At 35.8% G+C, this 26,738-nt stretch overlaps 1 protein-coding gene across 2 annotated transcripts in view; it reads left to right on the top strand.

The window, feature by feature from the left end:
* Positions 1–7,495: 7,495 nt before the first annotated feature.
* cwc22 (CWC22 spliceosome associated protein homolog) overlaps positions 7,496–26,738 on the top strand; it is a 63,500-nt gene continuing 44,257 nt past the window's right edge. Inside the window, exons 1-3 of one of the 2 annotated variants that reach the window (XM_079821592.1) lie at positions 7,496–7,597; positions 19,520–19,616; positions 25,518–25,729. Coding sequence is in view for 1 of the 2 variants with exons in the window: in XM_079821591.1 (XP_079677717.1) it covers positions 7,535–7,597; positions 19,520–19,616; positions 25,518–25,729 (372 nt within the window). In the remaining variant the exon portion in view is untranslated. The remainder of the gene's footprint in view (positions 7,598–19,519; positions 19,617–25,517; positions 25,730–26,738) is intronic. The other variant, XM_079821591.1, reaches the window with a different exon arrangement.

Here is a 26,738-nt window from a genome sequence, read left to right as displayed (position 1 = left end):
GCTGCTTCGGATGACTATGGATAGAATAAAGAGTCTTTACAGCACATGTTAAACATAATATTACTCAAAGTGTTCAGGGTCAATGACAGGACACTCATTTGACTTATTGAGTTATTTAAATTACATTAAAAAACGAGACAATGACTTGAATACATCTTTTCAGTTTGAACATGTTTTCAATTGATCAATTAAACTTGATGTTTGAAAGCAAAATGTGTTATTAAAAGGTTGAGCTTTCTAAAAGCTTTCTTTTTATTAAAAGGATCTGTAGACTTCTGTGTGTTCAATAGAGAAAACATTTATTACTCTTTACTGGTGTATAAGAAAATGAAAAATAGTATTATAATCATAATGGTTATTTCTATAATTAATTCTTTCAAACATACTGTACAAAATATATCATCAATAAGTTATGACAACATATGTCCATCAAAATATAAGCAATTTTCAACTTTTTTATAAGTTATATAAGCTTCAACTCATAAGTCAGTTTAATGTTATTTAAGTTGAAATGACTTAAACATCCAAGTTGATTGTAATTTAAGGCAGCACCTTTTTTTGTTACACTGTATTGTATCTTTTAATATATCATACATACTCATACACTATATTGCCAAAATTGGTACATCAAGAAAAGAGCATAGAGAGCTTTATGGAATGGGTTTCCATGGCCGAGCAGCTGCATCCAAGCCTTACATCATCAAGTGCAATGCAAAGCGTCGGATGCAGTGGTGTAAAGCACGGCGCCACTGGACTCTAGAGCAGTGGAGACGTCTTCTCTGGAGTGACCAATCACGCTTCTCTGTCTGGCAATCCGATGGACGAGTCTGGGTTTGGCGTTTGCCAGGAGAACGGTACTTTCCTGACTGCAAGTGTAAAGTTTGGTGGAGGGGGGATTATGATGTGGGGGTTGTTTTTCAGGGGTTGGCCTTGGCCCCTAAATTCCAGTGAAAGGAACTCTTAATGCTTCAGCATACCAAGACATTTGGACAATTTCATGCTCCTAACTTTGTGGGAACAGTTTTGGCCCCTTCCTGTTCCAACATGACTGCGCACCCAGTGCACAAAGCAAGGTCCATAAAGACATGGATGAGCGAGTTTGGTGTGGAGGAACTTGACTGGCCTGCACAGAGTCCTGACCTCAAGCCGACAGAACATCTTTGGGATTAATTAGAGCGGAGACTGCGAGCCAGGCCTTCTCGTCCAACATCAGTGCCTGACCTCACGCTTCTAAGGTCTATAAATTCCCATAAACACACTCCTAAACCTTGTGGAAAGCCTTTCCAGAAGACTTGAAGCTGTTATAGCTGCAAAGGCTGGGCCAACTCCATATTAAACCCTACGGATTAAGAATGGGATGTCATTAAAGTTCATATGTAAAGGCAAGGCGTCTCAAAACTTTTGCTAATATATGTAGTTTATATACTCATATTAATATGCTTTATTCAGACACCTCTGCTCTGAAAATGTACATGTCCTCTGCTGTCACTTCTTTGAAACATGTTCAAAGTCTGGCATCCGGTTTAATAATAAATGTCGCATGAGTTTAGCATAAAGTCCAGACATGGGGAAAATGTTTTTGTGTGTGTGTGTGGCTTTTTCTGTTCTATATGTTAAAACCTCAATGTTTATCTACGCTTGCAGAATTAAATACCAAGAGGCCAGAGATGATTCTAAGAATATATATTCTTGACATGATTAGCACCCATTCCTGATCTGATCTTAACATAAATATTGGCAAAGCTCAAATTGGTCTCATTCATAGGGCCCTTCTTTTGCAACATTTACTCTCCTGGCAATATTATTTTACTCAGATTTACTCAGATATTATTTTTGTTACAGACTGGTTTATTGTTACTTTGTTACTTACTATTAAAATCTGATTATTACTTACAAATGTATTTTTTTTTTTTATTATTATTAATTGTATTCTTTATTTTTATTCATCACTTCTCCTTCTGATTGGATCGCGTTTTACATTTTATTTTATTTTAAAACTTTTGTAACAATAGAAAGTTTATTTGTATTACGCTTTTCACAGTACATATTGTTTTATCACAAAATGCATGTTTCAGTGTTACAAAATCAGAAATAGGCCTGTTCTGTTATCAGCCTGAGATGAGTGTGTCCATATGGCAGTTATATACAGCTATAAGATTATGTGGTCCATAATGTTTTGAATACTGTTATTTTAATTTTTATTTGTTTAAATAAATTGTGTACTTTGTTTCTGCTCTAATTTTGAATGAGATGTGTGAAGTAGAGTCAATGAACTATTTGAAGTACCAGTAGATGGCAGTGTTGTCTTACTAATCTCAGATTCAATTCATGTGTGTGGAAACTAGAGGGAACACATTTGACCTCACTGCTTCTGTTTTGCATTATTTTCTAATTTTACTACATTTTATTATCAGTATAATAATTTGAGCGAAAAGTTAGTTGAAAATGTTAACTAATTTTGCATTTTTCAATGGAAGAAAGGCTTTATGGCCATGTAAATAGTTGATTAATTGCTTTATCTGTTGTCCAAATAATGGTTTTAGGTTTTTGGAATATTTGTACCTAAATGCATAGTTCACCCAAAAATAAACATAAATAAATTATAAAAAATAAAATCTGTGATCATTTACTTACTCATAAGTTGTTCCAAACCTGTTCTGCTGAACACAAAAGAAGATATTTTGAAGAATGTCAGTAACCAAACAGTTGATGGACCCCATTGACTTCCACATTATTTTCTTCTCATACTATGGAAGTCAATGGGGTCCATCAACTGTCTGGTTACCAACATTCTTTAAAATATCTTCTTTTGTGTTCAGCAGAAGAAAGAAACACATACACTCTAAACTCTAAAAAAAAAAAAAAAAAAAAGGTGCTATATGGCACTAAAAGTGGTTTTTGGTCGTAATCATAGGTGACCCTGTCTGTGAAACCCTGGCTAAAGTCGCATAATCTAATTATGAGATATAGATCGCAAAGTAGTCATAGCCATAAAAATGACCAAAACAGGTCATTTGTGTTTTTATTGCTGTAAATGATAGATTATACCAAGGGCTTTGAGATACAGTACTCAATTTTTAATTTATAATATTATAAATACTGAAATTAATGATTTTATTGACGCTACCTTTTATTATTTTGCACCAAAAAATACCGGACGTGGGCTTCTTAAATATTGATTTTAATCACCTCTTTGTTTACTTTCGACACAGAAACACTTTTGGTGCTATATAGCACCATATCTTAAAGGTCCCATGGCATGAAATGAGGTTTTTTAACATTAGTATGAGTTCCCCTAGCCTGTATATGGTCCCCAAGTGGCTAGAAATTTTGATAGTTGTAAACCGAGTTCTGGGTGTCCTGCTCTGCCTTTGAGAAAATGAGAGCTCAGACGAGCCGATCTGGAATCTTCCCTGTATGTCATCATACGGGGAACGGTTACCTCCCCTTCCTCTGCTTTGCCCGCCCAGAGAATTTGGAGAAAATGGATTCCGTTTATCAGTTGCGATGTCAGCACAGGCTTTACAAACAGACTTTTATCATATGGATTCGACAGCACCACCACAAACATTGAGTAACAGTGTTCATAATGCCTGATCCGTGATCAGTGATTTCTGATGTGTAGTAGGGATGCAACAATACTGTTAGTCCACGGTTCAATACATACCTCGGTTTTTAACCACGGTTTTCGGTTCGGTTCGGTTCGGTTCTGATGGCTTGTCACATCAGTTTTTTGCTATTTTATTCTTAAGCGACAGGAACAGCAAGAGGTTAAGGAGAAAAAAGACTATTTTTAAATTGCAATACTCTTTCTTTATTTTACTAAAAAAAATTGAAAAACCTTACTTAAACTTAAAACTTTTCTTTAAAAAAAAACCCTTGTACACAATACTGTGAGGCACGCATAAACAAAATTAGTTTCTAACATTTTTGGAAAAAACGAATGGGCAATATTTCTCATGAAAAAGTGGATAAGTGTTCATACACAGCGCAGATCATAATGAGCGAGCGTGTTTTTTAAATAAAGTTTGAGGAAGCTTGATGATGACGTTGATCCGCGACCATGGTGTGCTGTAGTCCGTTTATAGCCTACCGTTAGCATTTTATATCTGACGGCTTTATTTAAGCTTCAAAATTTATACATTTTGGATTAATTTGTAAAGATTATCTTGATAGACAAAACGTGTAAGGGTCATAACTCTTTGTTGAACACAGATCTTATTTTTTGCGATTTTCCAAAAGTCTATGGGGAAAATGCATGGCTTTTCGATCGAGGGAACCCATGCGCCGCTAACTTCCGGGTTGGCCTACAAAGTGACGTCATAACTTCGGCACTCTATTACGTCAGTAGAACAGTTTGTTGACTAACCTCCGCCCACAAGAATACGCAAAAAGGGGGCGTGGTCTTGTTGCTCCCGCGTGGAGAAGAGGAAGTGTTGCGTTTGTATAGTTTGTTTATCGCCATGTCGTCGAGACGCTGTTATTTTCATCCCGGAGTCAAATCACCTTTGTTTGGCTTTCCCAGGGACGCTGTACTTAGAGATCATTGAGCGCATAAATCTCCGTTATGGTAAGAGGCGTGACCTAACTGGGCAACGTGCGCTAAGCTGCTGTCGAATCACAACACGGGAACCACTGGCACAATCAGAACTCGTTATGTATTTCTGAAGGAGGAACTTCATAGAATAAGGAAATTCTCAGGCCGTTTTTAGGACAGTGAAAACAGCGGTATACAGATAAGTAAATTGTGTGAAAAATACTGTTTTTTTACACTCGAAACATGAACACATGTTATATTGCACACTGAACACAATCAAAGCTTCAAAAAAACACAAAAAACGGGACCTTTAACAAATGTTATTATCAGCATAATGATTTGAGTGCAGAAGTTAAATAACACCATCTAACCAAATGTATAATAGTTGATAAATTAATTTATCTGTTGTCCAAAATAATGGTCTGAAATTGTTTTGTATGTTTCTGTACATGTTAAACAATGCTATCACTGAAAAAAAAAAGTACAATCAACTTGCATGTTAAAGTCAATTAAACTTAAATTGCATTGAACTGACTTAAAAAATGAGTTGAATCTTGTATAACTTATAAAAAAAATTGCAATAGTTAAAGCAATGTAAAAACGTATGTTAAATAACTCATTGATCAAACTATGTTTTACAGTATTTCCAGCATTATAATTTGAGTAAAAAGTTAACTGAAATCATGTTATTTTTTCAGTTTATTTTGCTGACAAAACATGTTTTTAACCATGTAAACATAAATTGCTTCATCTGTTGTCCAAATTAATGGTTTGCGATTTTTTTTGGTACATTTTACCTGTTAACAAATTGTATTATCAGAATAACAATTTGTGTGGAAAGCTGCTAATTGAAAATGATAATTGACAAAAAAAACATTTTTTCAGTTATTGTTGTTGTTGTTCTTTTAAACAAATGCAAAGTTAATAGTATTTGTTGAATAGAAACGAGACTAACGTAAATAGTGGAAACAGTTCATGAATTGCTGTATCTGTTGTCCAAAAGAATGGTTTGAGATTTTTGGCACATTTTTACCTTTTACATATTACCCTTTATTATTATGTCAAATTTTTTTGTGCTTTATAATTGTTTTACTGTACATTTGACAAAAAATGTGTGACTATAGTCCCTACTGCTCTCTATATCATATGCCCTCTCCCACACTTCATTCTGAAATGCTCAGCGATGTCTTATAGCCTGAAGCCCGGCACGGATATTTTATGTCCCTTGACATTCACGCTTTTGCAGACTAAGTGCTTTGAGAGAGTCAGAGGTGGAAATAACAACAGCAGCAGGGAGGCAGTTCAGGTCACTTCACAACGGACGTGTCGTTTTGGTTAAAGAAAATGTCACATAAGCCCTTAAACACAAAAAAAGGAGGGAAAATAAACCCCCTCCGGGACGGAATAATATTTAAACAAAACCACTGTCTTCACCTTTACGCCATAGCTGGATGGGTCAGGAATGCTTCACATGAATGGTTATGAATATCTTTGTCATTATAAATGAAGCATGTTTACAGTGTTTGAAACCATGTGTTTTAAAAGCACAAGCTACTGTATTCATGACTCATCATGTATGCCAGCATCTATCTGATGGATCAACAGAATGACGCTTCTAAGAAAACATAGAGTCTGTGCAAAAGCTGTGCTTACAGAGCCAGAGAGTGTGGTTAGTGTCAATAAACGCATGCATTTGTATAATGCAACCTTTTCAATTATTCATGTAAACAATGATATTAGATTAGATTAGATTAGATTAGATTAGATTAAGATTAGATTAGATTAGATTAAATTTAACGCTATTGTCATTGTGCAGAGTACACGTACAAATAGTACAAGTACAGCCTGAGGAAAATATGAGCATTGTGTCATGGTCTGTAAAATTACAATTTTTTTTATTTTTTATTTTTTACTACAGTATTTTGCTCAAGGGACTTTTTTATGTGTTATTGTATGAGAGAAAGGAAATGAACCAGGTCACTGATGATCTGTGAGAAAGCACTTCCTGATGTGATTTGTAAAGGTGACCTACAAAAATAGAATTGAAAAAGGCATTTTATAGGATAATTACTTCACAAAATATATGCACAGTGGCTTAAAGCTTCAGATGCATTTATTATTTATTTACAAAGGATAACAATATGTAATAAGTTTATAATGAAAAATAATGTATGTGATTCGTCAATTAGATTTCAAAGGAAATCATTTATTTTAAAAGGTTTGATATAAAAGCAAATTATTTTTAAAAGGCATATAAAGGGTAAATTAGCCTAAATGTATTTGTTTTTGGGCTATAACTCCCCCATAATAAATGGACACATATTGTAATATATATATATATATATATATATATATATATATATATATATATATATATATATATATATATATATATATATATATATATATATATATATATATATAATATATAATTATTTTTTATTTTTATTATTATTATTATTATTATTATTATTATTATTATTATTATTATTATTATTATTTATTTATTTGCCAAGAAAGCAGGGGGGCAGATTGAAAATTAAAACTAATATTCACTTCACAATCGGTTTATTAGGCATTAAATTATTATTATTATAATTTTTGAGAATTTAGATTAAGAAACCACACTACGCTATCAAATGACATATTAAATAGTCACCAGAGATAACAATGTGGGAAAAGAATAGCAATATTAGCAATATTAGGGGAACAAAAAGAAAAAAGAAAGTTAAGGCTCTTTTTTCTCATTAATCATTACGTTTTAGTCACTTTTCCCTGTCCTGGGCACAACATTAAATTAGCCTCAAGACATTAATATAATGTAAAATAGTTTCAAGACATCTGTTTCCTGGAGCTTAGTAGTTGTGTTCCCCATCAGTGATAATCATCCAGCATATGCTCTGTAATGCAGTGTGATAGTAGACGGAAAACGCGTTTCGCTTCTCTTTTGAACCTCGCGGGCATCCGTAGCATCACTTCCGGAAGACGGCGGGAAAAATGGCAGCCGAATCAAACAAGTCCGAGACGGTATTGAATATGAGTCCTACATCCAGAAATGAGGTAGGGACATCATTATTGTGCCGCGTTTAAACAGTAGTCTGTATGTTTGACTGCGCAGGACAGTTTAAAGCGGGTTATGGATGTGTTTGGCTGGGTTTTACGAGGAAGGCCCGCACACATGGAGCAGATGGCGTTGCTTTAGTAGTCTGTGTGAGATCAGTTGTGTGTAGCATGGATATAAACACTGACATAAACCCATAATAAACACGTATGTTGTTTCATACAGCTACACACCAGGCATTTATGAGTCTCTTGATTCTCTCTAAATTGAAATTAAGTTTTCTAGACTAGTTATTAAAAGGACATGGTTATCAACTATTAGATTAATAGAACTAACAGATTATACTATTATACATGTTCTGTGTTTTCTAGAGCAACATATAGTGGGCATCTATTTGAAAACAAGCAGATTACAAGCTTAGAAAATTATGGAAGGTTTCGTTGAAATAATTGGTCTTTTTAAATTGTTGTTGTTATATTTCATTATGAGAAGAAAGATCCATGTATGCATTGTATTGTATTTGTGCATGCATAAGTCCTTATATTCCCCTGGCACTTCTCCATGCAGTGTTTCATTTACTTATTGAGGGTTCATGTCTTTTCAAAGTTGGCTTGACTTGACAAAACTCACTGTTTGCATGTGAATAATCAAATACATCGAATATGTGATTAACAAACTACCGTATGCCCATAATTTATTAGCTTTGCGCAAACTTTGTTAAAGTGTTTTATTTGATTTTGCTTGTTTGTACACTATTCTTTCAGGGCTCTTAAAAACATCAAGATAGCTAGGAATCCACAGTGAGAGCCTCTTATGTCACATCATGACTATGTTTTTGCCACATTAATGGTACACTACAGTGCAAAAGTTTAAGGTTAAGATTTTTGAATATTATTGCAATTTAAAATATCAAAATAAGACTCCAGTCTTCAGCGTCACATGATCCTTCAGAAATCACTCTAATATGATGATTTGCTGCACAAGAAACAGCTTATGTTTGTGGAAACTGATCTTTTTTTTTTTGATGAATGGAAAATGAAAAATAGCATTTATTTGAAACAGAAATCTTTAGTACCATAAGTGTCCTTATTGTAACTTTTGTGTACTTGCTGAATAAAAAAAAGATTTTTTTCTTTCAAAAAACCCCCCTCATACTAACCCCAAACTTTGAATGGTGGTGTACATATAACGATATAGTTGTTTATAATGAAATAACATTTTAAATATTCATTGTGGTAATGTCTAATGCAGTGAATTAAATACTTAAATGAATTAAATAACTTGACCAATAAAAGATGCTTTACATTAAATATTCAACCATATTATTAGACTGTACTGACGCTGTTGTATGAGAACTGAACTGAGCTGGACGATTACTTTTTTTTTTTTTTTTTTGCGGAACTGCTTCATAGATAGGGCTGAACGATTTTGGAAAAAAATCAAATTGCGATTTTTTTTTTTTTAACCAATATTGCGATTTAATATGCGATTATTTTTTAAATTCTTTATCTTCTGTATTATTCAACAATACATCATTGTATAGTAATGGTGGAAATCTTTAATTGGTACCTCACGATCCGATTCCAAAACAATTCTTGAACTTTTTCCTTTTTAAGTTTTTAATAAATTAATACGATTAATATTAATAATTAATGTTTTTTATTATGATATATGTAATTATACGCTTTTTAAAATAACTATACATTATAACACTTTAATTAAAACAATTGCATGTTAATAATTTTAAATATATAAACTAATATAGCTGCAAAACATAAGCTAGTAAATCATAAAGAGGAACAAAAAAACATATTACAAGCAATGAACAAAGAGTGCTTTCAGTATTTAAGAGTGTCTGAACTGAGTGATTTTTCTCTTTCTCAGCTTTACTGTTGTTTGATTATTAATCATGACATCATCATAAACAGCGGGAGACCTGCATTAACACTAATGCACAGATCTCTTTTGAAATATAAGATGTTTTTGCCCTGTCTGTTTAATTCATTAAGACATTACTGACGGTGTTTACATTAATTTTGCGTCATAAAAGCATTTTGAGACGCACACAGACGCGTGCTCGCGAGCACTCTTCACAAAGCGCCGCGTGAGCATTTGAAATGGAAAACCTTCGGTCAGTGAGTTACTTATTTTTTAATATACAAGCACACTGCATTCCTAACGACATGAATGAAGCCTTCCTTGAGCATTTGTAAGGAAAATACCGGCGGGCGAGAACACACACTGTAAGCGTGACATCAAACAAAGTTTCTCACAGCGCATTTCCTGTGCAAAGAAGCCTGCGAATGTCATTGCGATTCGCGCCGTCAACCTTTCTGGACGTTATGAAATATTTTATGGTCCGTGTGTGATTGTGTGTGTGTGTAAGAGAGAGAGAAAGATAGAGATAATGGAAGCAATCAGAATACGGGTGTTTCTAAAACACACGCAGCGCCACCGCGCACCTGCAGTTAAGTCTAAGCTCAGAATCGATCCAGAATCATTGGAGAGAGAATATTTTATCTCACCTCTATTGTAGCCTATAGTATGAACAACACAATATTAGATAGATCAAACACAAAAAGTTTTTTTTCCCTTTTAGGCCAGGCATATATGTGTAACGTGCCAAGTTGCTTCTTCTGCAGACTTTACTCTCGCGTGTCACATGACCAGACTGTAATCGCAGCCTTTGCGGTTAGGAAATTGTGTTTTATCATATCGCGATATTATCGCAAATGCAATTAATCGTTCAGCCCTATTCATAGATGAAATAAACTAATAATTGCTCATCTTTACAACGGAGCTGAATCAATACTAAACTGACTTCAGCTGAACAACTGCCGAAAGGCATAATTTTCCTGTTATTACTTTAAAGCTGCTTTGTAATAATCTGTATTGTATAAAGAACTATTTAAATAAATGTTTTAGGTTCTCTGTATTTGTAACTAGATGTAAACATAATGATGAGATTATTTATAAATAAATAATACTAAAATTTCTTGAAACATTAAAATTAATAATATAATGTAAATTTGATTAAACTAATCTTGCTTTACAACCCTTAAGAGATAGTTCACTCAAAAATGAAAATTCTGTCATCAATTACTCACTCTTATGTCGTTACAAACCCATAAGACCTTGGACTTGGTTTCAACTGCTTTATTCAAATAGATTTATTTTACAATCTCTTTATGAAGCATCAGAGTGTTGGGTGAATAGACTTTCAATTTAGGGACAACGTTTTTTATTAAAAATATCTTCATTTGTGTTCTGAAGATTAAAGGAGGAGTTATGGGTTTGGAACAACATGAAGGTGAGTAATTGATGGCAGAAATTTCCATTTTCCTCCTTATCTTGACTTTTTATGTTATTTTGTTTCTTTGCTGCTCTAACAGGCAGGGGTGGTAAAAGTACTCAAAAGTTATACTCAAGTAAAAGTATATATACCTAAATAAAAAATGACTCCAGTAAAAGTAGAAAGTCCTCCATTCAAAAATCACTTGAGTAAAAGTACAAAAGTATCCGATTTAAAATGTACTCAAGTACCGAAAGTAAAAAGTAAATATTCAAATTGACTGTAAATATCAATAATCAAAGAGAACAGTTGTTTTGGGAGTGATATGCAATGCTTTAATTGAACAAATGATAATGAAGCACCTTAACGCAGTATAGGGGTTGAACAAGCAATAGATGTTCCCTAATTAGCTGCATCAAACAAGATAAGCAACTAAGGAACATTCTATATGATTAATAGATTAAATAATCATTACATTGTTAATAGTTAAATGTGTCATATTGTATTAATTCTCTAATAACATTCTATTAACTAATAGTGTAAATTCATGTTAATTACCACAATATTAATTTACACTATTAGTTAATATAACATGTTATTAGAGAATTAATACATGACACATTTAATTAATATCAATTCATATATCACTTAATCTATTAATCATATAGAATGTTCATTAGTTGCTTATGCAGTGATCATTAATAAATGATTTAGTCATACATTAACTCATGATCTGAGCATTAGTTAAGCATGAATTAATGCATATTAGTGTGTTACAGACACCGTTAGCTATCAGTATGCGTTAGCTAACTTGACTAACGTTAACTAGCTGTTTACAAGCCACGTTTGACATTTCAATATGAAATCACTTGGCTAACAATAGTAGCAACATTAACCTCAGCTCACCTCAATATGTTTCTTCAGATTTGAGGGTGAATTCTTGAAAGCTGATATTGCATTCACCCGTGGCAGGCAAAGAAGACATTTCAGCCGATATGAATCTCCCTTGACTTCAATGAATTCAAACAAATCCTTGAGATATGGCCATGGATGATCTCTGTCGGGAATCTCTGGATCATTGCTGGCAGCGAGAGCTGCCCCTTCACCTGTGGTTTCTGCGGCCATCTTCGCAATGGTTAACTGACTCGATTGTGAGCGTATGCTGGCAAAGAGCTCGCGGGAGTCGCGGCGCCTCCGCGTTCTTTTTATTCAAACGAAAACCACGTTTTTCATTGGTTTGGGAAGCAAGTGTAATAAATACTTGGAGCGGGCATAGGGAAATGTATCGGAGTAAAAAGTTAACTTTTTCTTTAATATTGTAGTGGAGTAAAAGTGAAAGTAAATGCAAAAAATATATACTCAAGTAAAGTACAGATCCCAGAAAAAAATACTTAAGTAAAGTAACGAAGTATTTTTACTTCGTTACTTACCACCTCTGCTAACAGGTTACAAGTAATCCCAATTACCAACATGATATAAAGCAGGGGTGTCCAATCTTGCTCCTGGAGGAGCCGCCTTCTAGCAGAGTTTAGCTCCTGGCCCAGTTAAACACGCATGAACCAGCTAATCAAGATCTTCAGGATCTCTAGCTGTGTCGGAGCTAAACTTCACAGGAAGGTGGCCACCTTCCAGCTGCACGATTCTGGATCTGAAAAGTCAATCGACTTTTTTTGTTTCAAATAGAGACCACGATTCGGAACGAAATAACATAATTTAATAGAGGTTCTGGCAAAATATTAATCGCTGCAATCTATGTTTAACTAATCTGAATTATTAAAAAATGTGTGTTTTGTGATTTAAAATAAATTAAAAATAATACCCTAACATCCGTCTTCCTGTGTGCGGAAATTTGTTTATGTAGCTGTAACAACGCGCATCACGTGCATGCAAATTGCATATTAGGCTACATGTGGCTGGTGGCAGCGCAACTTCAGCGCTGCTGGCAGGACCATCAAGCAGAGGAGGACAGCCTTGAAGCCATCCACAGTTGATGCAATCCTTTTTCTGCATAATAACCTGGATTAGCCTACATTTTGATGGATGGATTCAGGGTTTTTCCTGGGTCAAAAATGGTTTTCGGTGGTGGCTGACAGACATGGTCATCCATACACACACACACGCACAGTAAAAAAGTACCCTGCCAACGTAATCTGCAAGCGCAATACTGACAATACATTTTAAATAAATTCAAAGAAAGTTTGTAATTTTTGCTTATCTTATTTTGATACCTTATATTTACACTATTTACAGATAATTGTTTTGGTATATAATCATATCAATATTAAAAAGAAGTATTAAAAAAATGATCAAATAGCCTAATTTTCTGCCATATACAATTTCATAAAATTATCAGCTAGCTAATAACAAATTTGTTCTGGGTTCACCTCACTCCAGTCTAAACTAAATGATTTATAGGCTATTTATTTTACTACACATTGTGAACATAAATAAGCTGAAAGACTGTGGATAATTAAAACTAACTCTTACACCCACTCTTGCTAAATTGGGTAAGCACACTTGTGTTCTCATTTCAGAGATGTTCTGAGTAAATGATTAAACTGATTCGTGAGTTAAGTGTTGGACAGTTCAGTTGTTCTAACCAGTCGTTAAAATGATTCGGTTCAAATGAGTCATATAGGTCGCGAATCGGACATTAGCACACGCGTTGTGTGCGAATCCCTTCTGTTAGAACATCGCGAAAGATTTGTCAACACACAGAAAACACTTCATAACTGGATAGGATTTGTTTCCCATTTATTGAAAGTATGGTTTATGTCAGCTGGTCAGAGAAGAGTCAACATTTTTTGAGCGCAATTCACACCCAGCGGTAATTAAAAACCCCTTAAGCCCTGAAGGTGTTTTTTGAGTTTTTTTGTCTGAGTGACATATACAACTTTAAAGACTCATAACTCCAAAACTATAGTAAGGAGAGTCAAATGGTAGGTATCATTTGTTAGCAAACATTTTACATTTTTGGAAAATATAAATTTTATTATATTTGGACAATATATTGCTGAGAAACTGCTGATAAAAGGCATTTTTTTAATATATATTTTTAATAATTTTACAAATATGTCTTATTTAACATTCAATTACTCAGGAAGGAAATAGGCCAGCAGTATAATTCTTTTTTGGTGATGTTCCCATATATGTGGTCTGCATCTGGATCAAATTTTGTGGAGATTGCATAAAGTAATCAAAAGTTACAGCATTTAGAACAAAATTAGCTTTTTTGTTCAATCCTTGACACCCTGAAAAAATCTAGAAAACTGTTGTTTTCTGAGTGACATATACAACTTTAAAGACTCACAACTCCAAAACTATAGTAAGGAGAGTCAAATGGTAGGTATCATTTGTTAGCAAACATTTTATATTTTTGGAAAATATAAATTATTAATACATTTGGACAATCTAATGCTGAGAAACTGCTGATAAAACATTATATTATTACAATATTATGTATATTATATTATATATATTATATAATAACACATAATGGGTATCATTTTAAAGCTTAGAATCTCAGCTTTTTAATGAATCTATCATTTTTTATATGCTCTTGACGAGCGCTGAGTGATTCATCTAAACCGGAGTGTACCGCCCGCGGGCGCCCTCTAGCTGCTATATAACGTAAATGCCCATGTTCTGACAACCTGCACTGATCAACACATCATCTGTGAGGAATATCTCGTGATCGACGCAATGGATTATGGTGTCCTTGGTCTCTTTTTAATCGCGGGAATCTCCTGCAAAGAAGGTTGTGCCATGTTTAACGATCGGAGAAAGTTTCATGAAGCTACAAGCGTAAACGCGACTTTAAAGCTACTGTTTATTAGCGTATGTGCTCCTGTCAGGCTATAATATGTAATAATTCAATGAGTGATATTTTCTGATTCGAGTGACGGATTGTGGTGTTCTTGGTCTTTTTTTAATCGTGAGAATCTGCTGTAAATAATGATGTGCCATTTTCAACGATCAGAGAACGTTTCACGAAGTTACAATGATAAACGCGATGTTAGTGCAACAATAGCTTATTTAAGAGTATGTGCGCCTGTTAGGTTTTAATGTGTAATAATTCCATGAGCCATATTTTCTGATCCGAGTGACGGATTATGATGTCCTTGGTCTCTTTTTAATCGTTGGAATCTTCTGTAAATAATGTTGTGCCATGTTTAACGATCGGAGAAAGTTTCATGAAGTTGTAAGCATAAACGTGACTTTTGTGCAAAAATAGCATGTGCTCCTGTCAGGTTTCATGTACATAATTCAATAAATCATAACTTCTGATCTGAGTGGCCGATTATGGTGTCCTTGGTCTTTTTTTAATCGTGGGAATCTGCTGTAAATAAAGGTGTGTCATTTTCAACGATCGGAGCTTGGTTCATGAAGTTACAAGCATAAACGCGACTTTAGCACAACGTTAGCATATTTAGCATATTTGCGCCTGTGAGGTTATAATTCAATGAGTGAGAACTTTGGATGAGAGTGACGGATTGTTGTGTTCTTGGTCTCTTTTTAATCGTGTGAATCTGCTGTAAATAAGGGTGTGTCATTTTTAACGATCGGAGCTTGTTTCATGAAGTCACCAGCAAAAACGCCAAGTCTAAGCAACTGCTATTTTTGTACTCCGCTCATGTGCTCCTGTGAGGTTTTCTGTGTGCCATATCTCAACGAGGGATATCTAGAGATCTAAAAGACAGATTATGGTGACGTTGGGCTCTTTTTAATCGTGAGAATCTGCTGTAAATAATGATGTGCAATTTTCCATGTTTCATGAAGTTACAAGCGAAAAACGCCACATGAATGCTGCATCAGTATATTATTTACATATGGGTCTTGCAGGACTTAACTTACAAAAACTCGCTAAAAGTTTAGTCAAAGCCCAAAACAATTAGGCTTGTTGTATTCTGCTCCACGAGACCTTTCAAATGACATATGACACATGACTATCTGAGCTGTATGATGGGATTGACACATGGCAGAACATAATAATCCCCCCCCCCCCCTCCCTCCATAAATTATGATTTTTTTTTCCACTTTATCAGCAAATAACTCATCACTACTTTGGAGATAATCATAATGGCTACATTCATTGTAAAGTTTAGACTCTAAGCCAGGGGTGTCCAATCCTGCTCCTGGAGGGCCACTGTCCTGCAGAGTTTAGCTCCAACCCCAATTAAGCACACCTGCACCAGCTAATCAAGGTCTTACTAGGCATACTAGAAACTTCCAGACAGGTGTTGAGGCAAGTTGGAGCTAAACTCTGCAGGACAGTGGCCCTCCAGGAACGAGTTTGGACACCCCTGCTCTAAGCTTTCAAATGACACCTATTTTGTGTTGATCAATGCAGTAGTTTTGAAAAATATGACAATTAATTTTTGTCACAGCTAGGTGGCGCCCTCGGGCGGTACACTCAGTTTTAGATTAATAACTCAGCACTCGTTTTGAGTATCCCAACATGGATAGATGCATTGAAAAGCTGAGATTCTAAGCTTTAAAATGATACCTAATTTATGTTATTACATTCAGTGGTTGCTTAGTAACCCCCCCGCGAAAAAAAATCGCGGGGGGGTGTCCCGGGGCTGGGACACTTCGGGTTTAAGGGGTTAAAGGAAAACATCGTCTCATAGCACCACGTGCAACATGGATTCGGTCTTCGACCTTTTTATTTTGATTAACGTAATATGTGAAATATTAGAAAGCGAATGCTTATTTTGAAGACAGAGAGCGTGTGAGCGGGGGAGGAGCTCTCTGATCGTTCTCTCTGTCACTCAGTTAATGCAAGCGCAGCAGTCATCTATTCTACATCACTCATAAATCACAATAACTGATCAAATAAGGCTTTGGCGGGACAAAAATTTGTTTTTGCGGCGGCAAATTTTTTTTCAATGTAGCTAAAACCCTGGGATTATGTAAATAGATCCCATGTTGCAGTTTAGTAGCCATACAGTTTTCGAGAAAAATGGTATGAGTGGTTTTCATTTCAATAAGCTGCATTTGTGTTACGTTAATGTTTTGTTCTGTTAGCTTGGGCCGTTTTTGGTAGACCTTTGTTCATTTAATTTCAATTGGCTATTTGATTGGGCCCTGTGTTAAATATGCTGCTTTGCCCCGTGTTCATCTGTAAACATTTCAGAATGCCTTCCTACAGTTGCTTAATAAACAAACAAACGTACATATGTCAATTAGTATGAGAAAAAAAAATAGATTTTAACTGTGTCGGGCTCTGACATAAATATCTTAATGTCTGTCGGGCTCGGGTCGGGTTCGGTTACTGCTCTGTGGGACGTGGGCCGGGCTCGGACAGAAAAATGCGGCCTGATCCGCAATCTATTCAGTGATATTATGAATTTTATTTGTTTACCTGCCCAGGGACAGCAGATGTAAATAAGCTATTAGCTAACTCTGGTGCAATTACTATTAATTGTGCATTGTCCCTGTAAAAATAAACAATAAAGTAAAGAATATGTAACACAGACATAATGATACCGTGATGTGGTTGAAAAGCTGTTTCATACCTACACATGATAAATGCTTTCTCTGGGGTAGCGGCAATGCAGATTTGTATGTTCTGGTGTGATTTTGTCAAAGGTTTAGACACAGCCATATCATTGTCATTTCGAAATTTCGTGGGTGTTTGAATCGAGATCGCTCTAGTGTCCCTCCAGTAGCAGGATTATTAGACGCCCCTGGTATAAACCATTATCCAGCAATTGATTATTTGTTAATGTTTTTATTTACTCCGGCAATAATATCAAGCTCATCATTGGCACTGAAAGAAACTCCAGTCCAGCTATTTTGGGTTTATGTAAAGTGCTGATATGGCTCTCGTTCCCCTCTCTCACTTATCCGTTTTTGTCCTCAGACAGGCACTGTGTTTCTGAATGATTTATTCCTCGTGCGCTCAGCATTCTCAGTGTATGTGTAACTCTGAAATACCAGCTGCCTACCTGCTGAATGGCAGATCCATGTTTGAAAGACCAGTTTTCCATAAGCTTGCAGAAATCACTCGTGTCGCCCACTGCGTACGGCCTGGGATTAGGCTCAGTGGGGGACAGATAGGACGTCGAGAGCGGTGTTTTTTTTTTTTTATATATATATGGAGGAAAGCAAGCTCATGGCTATTTTTTAAGTGTCCCGTATCCGTCTGTGGCCAATGCAGGAACAGCATGGAGAGTTTTGCATTATCAACACCCCAGAAAACACACATCTGTTTTCTGCTCACAGCCCGTCCTGCTGAAACAGCAAATTGAATTTTGATTGAAACGGTGGCAGTGGCAGCTGTGAGTGGCATATTCAGTGAAATCGAATTGAGAGAGCCATGCTTTACGGCTGCTGGGAGAGAATCAGACCTTTGCTGCAGCTCCAGATGTTAATTCACTGATAGCTCGTCTGCTGTCTGATCATTTCTCAATGCTGCTTGTAATTGAAGTGTACCTCTCTACTGCAGAATGCTGTATAACTGTCTGAAGTGTTTTGCATGACCTCCAATTCTGCAGTATAGGCTGTCATTTGATCTTGGTTATTTTGTAAAATAATGCTTGTTTATGCACGATATTATTATCCAAGTTATTCTGGTCACAACTGGACAGTTATTAAAGGGATAGTTCAACCAAAAAAGAAAATTGTCATTTTTTCACCCTCATGTTGTCCCAAACTGGTATGCATTTCTTTCTTATGTTAACACAAAAGAAGATAATTTTGAAAAACACTGAAGACTTTATCGTATGGAAAAAAGTTTCTCTTTTTTAATATCTTTATATTATTATAATTTTTTTTATGTTTAACAGAATAAAGAAAGTCATAGAGGTTTGGAAGGTCATAGAATTTTTTTAGAATTTGAGTGAACTATCCCATTAAATATATATTTAAAATATATATATTTTTCAATTTATTGAAAAAATATACATATTTAAATTTAAAATTGTTTTAATAATCGTATTTCCCTTTGTTATTTTTTCATTTTTAGCTTTTAATTTATTATTTATTATATATTTCAGTTTTTCTGATTTTAGTAACTTATTTTATTTCAGTCAGTTGCCAAGGCAATATTTAAAATATCTGTTGTCTTCGAGTTTATCTAATATTAAAATGTTTTTATGTCAGCTTTATTCAATCCATAAAAACTGTTTTTAATAGTTTAGTTAGCAATAACAATCATGAATAAAACATTTTTGGGGGGGTTTATAAAATTAAAAAAAAAAATTATGCAAATTTTATTTTCCTTTTTCATTATTAATCAAATTTCCACAATATCCAATTTAATAAATGTTAGAATAATCGTTTGTTCAATAATTATGTAGATATTATTCTTAAATAAAGGTGTAAATTGAGTCAAAACACATTCAGAGACCCTCAACTCAAAATTCAAACACTAGCGGTCACAGGAGACACATGCATGTTAAAACAAGATTCTTGTCCGATCACCTGAGAGGAATGTACAAGGTATAATCAGGGCTGTACAATGACACACAGATTTTGGGCTTTATTTAGAAATCCATTCCTCTGCCATTGGCCTTCTTTTCTAGCACACTGCTCTTACTGCACACACACATACATACACTTAGACACACTGTACTTGTTCTTTACAGCACTAGTTCTTACTCCATGTCCTCTCTCTGTGTTCCAGCCTCCCAGCCCAGGAGAAATGGAGCAGCGACAGAGGAAGGCCAGCACAAGTTCATCTGAGGATGGAGACCGTGATGTTGAACGCAGGAGGGTTGTTGGTAAGCTTGTCCTTTTGATCTTGTTTGGTTCTGTAGCATTCGAGCAATAGTCACATACTAAGGGCCCTATTTTAACGATTTGAGTGCATAGTCTGAAGCGCAGGTGCACTTATGGTGTGAATCCAATTTTGCTATGGTCGTCCGAAAGGGTTGTACCTAGTCTCTTAATGAGTCATGGGTGTGTTTTAGAGTCTCATCTTCCCTTCCCTTTAAAAGCCAGTTGCGCCTTTTACGTGGTGGAATTTGTGAGCGGAAAGACTGAACGCTTCTCCAGAGAGGAATTTATTTCTCCCTTTATTTTTAATATTTAAAAATGTTTGTGTGCTGCTGCGCATCCCTGTGTGTGTAATAAGCAGAGTGTAATAACCTCGTGCGGCAATGGGCGAACAGAGGGCATTTGCTATTTAATCAACGCGGCGCTGGACATGAAAATGATAACTGTGTTGGGCTGAAACAAGCAAAAAAAACTTGCATCGCACCTGGCGTCGCTTTGCTCCGGGTGTATGATATAGGGCTTGTGGATTGTGAATCAATTTTTCCATGCATTGTTAAAGGGATAGTTTACCCAAAATGGACATTTCTGTCATTTATTTACCATTATTCTGTTGAACACAAAAGATATTTTTAACAATGTTTTAACTGTTTTTGTCCTTACAATGAAAGCTAATGGGGTCCAAAACAACATTAGACCACATTGCCTTTCATTAAAACACACAAAAAAGAAAGGCATACAGGTTTGGAATGACATAAAGTTGAGAGAATGTTGGCTGTATTATGGTTAAAATAATCCTAAGTTTATCTTCAGTAGAACAAACCATACATCTGATAACCAGAATACTGTTGCCTCAGCACTAAATTGGCACATAAGCCTGCTTGTTTCCTCACAGCTGAGACTTACTTCCAACATTTCCTAAGTCAGCACAAGGACAAACATGGTGACAAAGTAATGCTTCACTGTAGACGCACCTGTTGTGGGTGAACACACGGTTTGTGTAGCTAGAACGTTTCAGTTGATGTGAAAAATGACCTCAAACAAAAGGCTTGTTTATACCAACTATGTGGATTAAAATCTTAAAATTGAGATTCAGTATGATGCTTTTCACATTCTATGGGACTATTTAATGAAACAGGATTTTAATATTGCTTTTCATTGTATAGTGGGTTGCATGGGTCTTGCTGGTAATGAACAGGCAGATAAAGATGCTAAGGAAGCCCTTCATCTGAGCAGACAGAATGTCAAATACCAATCTGATGTTAAACCCATGCAGAGTTTATATATTTCCAAAAGGTGTCAAATAAATGGGATAAATGTATCCACAACAAATTAAATTAATTGAATCCTGTTATAAATGAAAGACCTAACCTTTGTTTTCATTTTGAAAATAGAAATGAGCTTACTGTCTATATGAGATGTTGAATTGGTCACACCAGACTTTACCGTGTATATTTATTGACAGGGGAAGAATTGCCTTTATGTGATTTTGTAAGTCTTCCTTGACTGTAAAGAGTATTTTATTGGAGTGTCCTGCTTTAAATTATATTAGGCAATGTTTTTATTCAGAAAGTACATTAATGGACATAAAAACATAAAAAAAAAAAGAATAAATCCAAGGAAAATAGTGTCTTATTCATGTCAATCTACCCTGTATAATATTAGATTTAAGTGTCAAAGGAAAAAAACATTTTGAATCATAAATACAGTAAAAACAGTTAGGTTGTATATTTTAATACAAATATTTTAATATGTAAATATTTTTTAAATTAAAAATTATATAACTAACTGTTCTAAATATAAAATATTTTAAAATGTAATTAAATGTATTCCTGTGATGGCAAAGCAGAATTTTCAGCATCATTACTCACTCCTCAGTGTCACATGATCCTTCAGAAATCATTCCAATATGCTGATTTTCTGCTCAAGAAACAAATGATCAATGTTGAAAGCAGTTGTGCTGTTTAATATTTATGTCATACATTTTTCCCCCAGGATTCTTTGATGCATTTATTTAAAAATTTAGACATAATGTTACAAAAGATTTCTGTCACTTTTGATCAATTTAATGCATCCTTGCTGAATAAAAGAATGAATTAATACATTTATAAAAAAAAAATCTTACTGACTCAAAACTTTTGAACAGTAGTGTATGGGTTAATATTATGCTACCATTTGCTTTGGGTGGCTCCAAAATTAGCCTTGTACGGCAATGTCAAGTCAATAATCAGTGTTTTTCCATAGAGGTCTCTTTATCTCAGGGCTCATCTGCATCTGGCCTCAGTGTAGCGCTGCGGACACGTGTAACCTCGCCGCTCCTGCCTGTTTATCTGATCTATTGCTCCCTAGTCTCTGGAGCTCATCACTAACAGTCTCACTTCACTAGCTCTTATAGTCCACGTTATCATCCATAAAATGCTTTCAATCATCCCTTTTGCTGAGCTGTTGCACGTCCAAAATCTGCCCAGGCGTAAGCAACACGAGTCTCCTCCAGCCTCCTGACACCTGCACAAGGATACTTTCCCACATAAGAGTCTGATTTTTATAACTTTCCCTAAAAAGCCCAGGGCCACATCCCACATGTCACCTATTTAGGAAGCTGTGTTGTTCAGTGGTCAATATGTATATCTGTACAGCACATTTCTCATTTGGCATGAGGCACAGCTAGCACTAGTGTGTGTGTGTGTGTTTTTTTTTTTTTTAATCCAATGTAATATTGAAAAACAAAACAGCAAGGATGTCACATCTGACTTATCTCTCCAATAGGAAGAGCAGTTTTCTGGGAGACCACTGGGTCGCAGCATCCCTCACTTCAACTCTTCTTGTACAGTGTGTCGTGACGTCAAAAGTCAGTGTAGTAAAGGCATTTTAATGTTACAAAACATTTGTATTTCAAACTGAACTTGAATGCACTAGAATGATTTCTGAAGGATCATGTGACATTGAAGACTGGAGTAATGATGCTGAAAGTGTAGCTTTACGTTCACAGGAATAAATGACATTTTAAAATATATTAGGTTTAGTGAAGTTAAAGGGTAACTTCAGTGATTTAGCATTAGGCTTTGTATCAGTAGAAACCCGGTAGTATATACAAATTATGGTACTTCCCCCCCCCCTCATATCCCCAGACGAGAGAATTATGCATTTTATTTCTGGAAAAAATCCTCCAATGACGCAAATATCGTCATTTTGCGTCATCGGAGGATTTTTTGGCCAGAGGCTAAAGACTACAGCCACTAGATGGAGCTGTTCCGCAAGTTATCAACCCGCCCATAGGGGAGAGATCTCACGCACAGAATGTAAGACACAGACGGCCGCACGGACATTCATAACGGGGCGATGCAGCACAAAGTGAGTGTTTCAACTTTTCAATGAATTCCTGTGATAGTTTAGCTTCCATATGCGATCTGAAAACGTGCCAGACTGCCGCTTAACGTTACCTCAGTTCTGCTCAGTTCTTCGTGATGAATGAAATCTGACACTGCTGCGTCTGTGCCGTGACTTTCGTTCGGCTCACTCACACTTTATTGAAAAGACACGTTCAGTTTTTAATTGAAGTGTTTATTCTCTAACTGAACAAAATGATTCCTATTACTATGAAGAACAAAACGACGGTGTACGGAGTGGCCTCGTAGGGCAGCGAAGCAAGTGCATTCTGCGAGGAGTTGTCTTTCATCCACATGAGACAAAAATACATTTTCTGTCTTTTCTCAGTCTAGAAGGCACCAAATTCAAAAATAATTTCACATTTCTACTGCATAAATGACCCAGTTTAAATACAAAGCTTAATACTAAATCACTGAAGTAACCCTTTAAGTGACATGAAGGCCAAGTATGGAAACCCATACTCAGAATTTGTCCTCTGCATTTAACCCATCCAAGTAAGTTCACACGTTAGGAACAGTGAACACACACACCCGGAGCAGTGGGCAGCCATTCACTGCAGCGCCTGGGGACCGATTGGGGGGTCAGGTGCCTTGCTCAAGGCCACCTCAGTTGTTTCCTGCCGGTATTGAGAATCGAACCCGTGACCTTTGGGTTATAATGCCGACTAACCATTCGGCCACCACTGCCCCAGGGCTGTATATAAAATGTAGGGCTGTATATTAAATTGTTTGATCGTGATTTATCACACTCTTTTGTGCTCTTCAATAAAATTGAAGCTGCCGCAGATATTGAACTACATATTGGGAAATTCTACCAGCTGTCTGGGAGCCTCTTCACACTGCGACTGCAGCAATCATGCATTTCAAGATCATTTAACAATCATCCCATCATGCATTTTTAAACCTCTGCACTGATGTGTGTGTGTTGTGATAAGTCATTAACGTGAATGTCTTAGAAGGAAGAGTGAAAATTGCATTGATAAAAGCTTCACTGTTTTGTTCTCTTTATTTGGTGCCTGTGTTTGAACTGACAAAGGGATCTGCAGGAAACACAGCAGGTGTTGAGTCACAGGCCCAGTCGTGAGCTTGGCAGAATGATCTGCTCTTTATGATTATTTCATGGGCTTTTATGCTCCCCGGCACTGATTCAACGCTCTGTTATTGAGCTCTGGCTTCTGTTGGTTTGAATGTCACTTCAGGTTTGAAAGAATCATCCTTTGAATCATTCTTGAATAGAAATCAGCATTTGACTCCAAGGATGCGGTGTGTTTCCTGTACAACGGCATAACTCGCTGGCTGCTTAACCACCATGCTATGATGCATCATTGGAGAAACTAGCAAGATTTAGTTCTAACCACACACTTTTTACAAATGTTTTCGTTGTAGGGTTGGGGACCGAATTACTTCAGTACTACTCCGGAGTACTGATTCACATTAAATCAATAGGTGCCAAATTTCGGTACCTGAGAATGCATCTGGCTATATAGATTAGTGTCTGTGAATATTAAACCACAAAAATACTTTAAATATGAATCCTGCATGTTCTGCGTGTCTCTGTGCGAATGAATGGCATGACGCTCAGTTTCATTTACCACACACACACACACACACACACAGAAGCACGCGTGACACTCATGCTGTTTTCAGCCTCTGTCGCCTCACTATATGAGGACATGAATAAATGAACTTCATCTCCAGACCTGCTCTGAGAGTCACTTCATCAGCATTTTACAGTTTAATTTGAGAAAAACTATCGTCATATCATAAACACACAGAAACTCAAAGGTCTTCACAGCAACTTTTCAAAAGAAAAGTTTGGTTTAACTTGACAAATATATTACTGTTGTACAGTAGAATAAATGTATATTATTATTAGTGTTAGTATTAGTATTAAGTAGTAATCACTGTTTTTCTTTAATGTTGTTATTTTAACAGTATAAAGCAGTGCAGCATGTTGTTTGAGAAAGTTTATTTAAATTCAAATGATTAATTAAATAAATGTAATGTCTTAATTTGATTAACAGAAAATAGACAACAAAGAATCTGTGTGAAAAAAAACAAGGTAGCCTACTATCCTACTACTATTTGCAGGTAAATATTACAGAAAAAAGGTACTGTTGGGTACCGGGGCTTAATTTCAGGTACCAGTACCGGTTAAAATAAGAAGGGTACCCAGCCCTAGTTAGTTGGAACTATGTTTTTTGGGAAACACGAATCTTTGAACTATGCTGGTAACAACTGAACTTTAATGACCATAGTTGATGATGCTTATGGGAAATACACCCCTGGGTGGTTTGATGGCATGCATGTACTGTGCAACAGTAACAGGATACTCGATTGAGTACTGACAGTCCTCTAAAAGTGTTTGTGGCCAGAATTGATTGTTCTGTACTCCTCTCTGACATTCTCAACAAAGTTAGACCCTCTTTTCTCTCAGCATCATCTTTGTTCATTCATCACTGTTTTATTTTGAATGATGGCGGCTGTCTGATAACCTTGTCTTTTTAATGTTTCCTTTTTCAGATGACCAGTGTAACCCTGAAGCAGGTAGACACGAGGGTCGCTCTGGTTCAGCTCAACCTGAGGGCTCTGGCTTCAGAGATGGGAGTCCACGAGCAGGCAGTCCTGTGGTGAGGGCGTCATCCAGGGCCAGCGGTTCAGACAGTGACAGCAGTGAGGACGACAGTGATGAGGGTGTATGGCACAAAATAAGGAGTAGTGTCACACATATCAAGGTGAGTTACAGTTATATAGCATTTTCATAATGTTAATTCCTTAAATCTGTACTTGTAGATTCTGGATATGCTGGTTATATTAGGGGTATTCATAATTAAACAATGTTTGATTGTTTTTTAAGGTAAGGTTGGCAATATTTTTAACTGTTCGAGTGTGTAACAAGACACGAAAAAAGAACGGCTTATGCGCATGTTTCGGTGTGTGTGTCAGACAGCAGACAGCACAAGACTGCAAGGAGTTGTTTTTCGCAAGTTATTGCGTTTAATAACTCTTTTTAACATCAAGCAAGGCACATAAGTAAGTCATGTGTTCAGTCTATTCTCTGCTATATGCATCAACCTAAAACGTACACTTTTTACAATGTTGAAGTAGCCTATTAATATCATTCAGATATTGCGTGCCCTTGCGATATGCATATTGCGATATGTACATTTGCGATATTTTGATCATTTCGATATATTGCGCAGCCCTACTTTGAAGGGAGGGTGGGATCTTATGCTTTCAAAGCTAGCTTACTATTGCTAGCTTAGCAAGTTGCCTACCCTAGCTTTAATTTGTTGAGCTGATCCATTCTTGATTAATCGATATCATCATAAATGTAATCATGTGAGTAGAAAACACCGCCTGTACAGCAGTATTGTTATTGTAAAACTAAAACTAATAAAAAGAAAAACGATTAAATATTAGATGAAAAACTTAAACTTCAGTGGAAAAAGATTGAATGAAAGTTAGAAATGCTGCCTTGGAAACTAACTGAAATAAGTTGGACTAAAATGACTAAAACTGAAATAAGAATATATTAATAAATATGAATAAATTTGACCCTGTGTTGCTTCAAGCGCATCATTCTGCACACGGGATGTGCATAAGTGCTTTGTGCTGCTCTGTATTGAGGGTATGCATGTGACGTCACCGTCAGCTGGAGTGACTGAGGCTTTTATATATATATAGTTTTATACATATCGATATCGGAATTATATCATATCGACCGAAATTAAGAAATATATC

The sequence above is a fragment of the Gobio gobio genome (genome assembly GCF_949357685.1).
Source record: "Gobio gobio genome assembly, chromosome: 7".
Classification (NCBI taxonomy): domain Eukaryota; kingdom Metazoa; phylum Chordata; class Actinopteri; order Cypriniformes; family Gobionidae; genus Gobio; species Gobio gobio.
The sequence above is the reverse complement of the archived record's forward strand: the minus strand, read 5'-3'. Positions and strand labels throughout refer to the sequence as shown.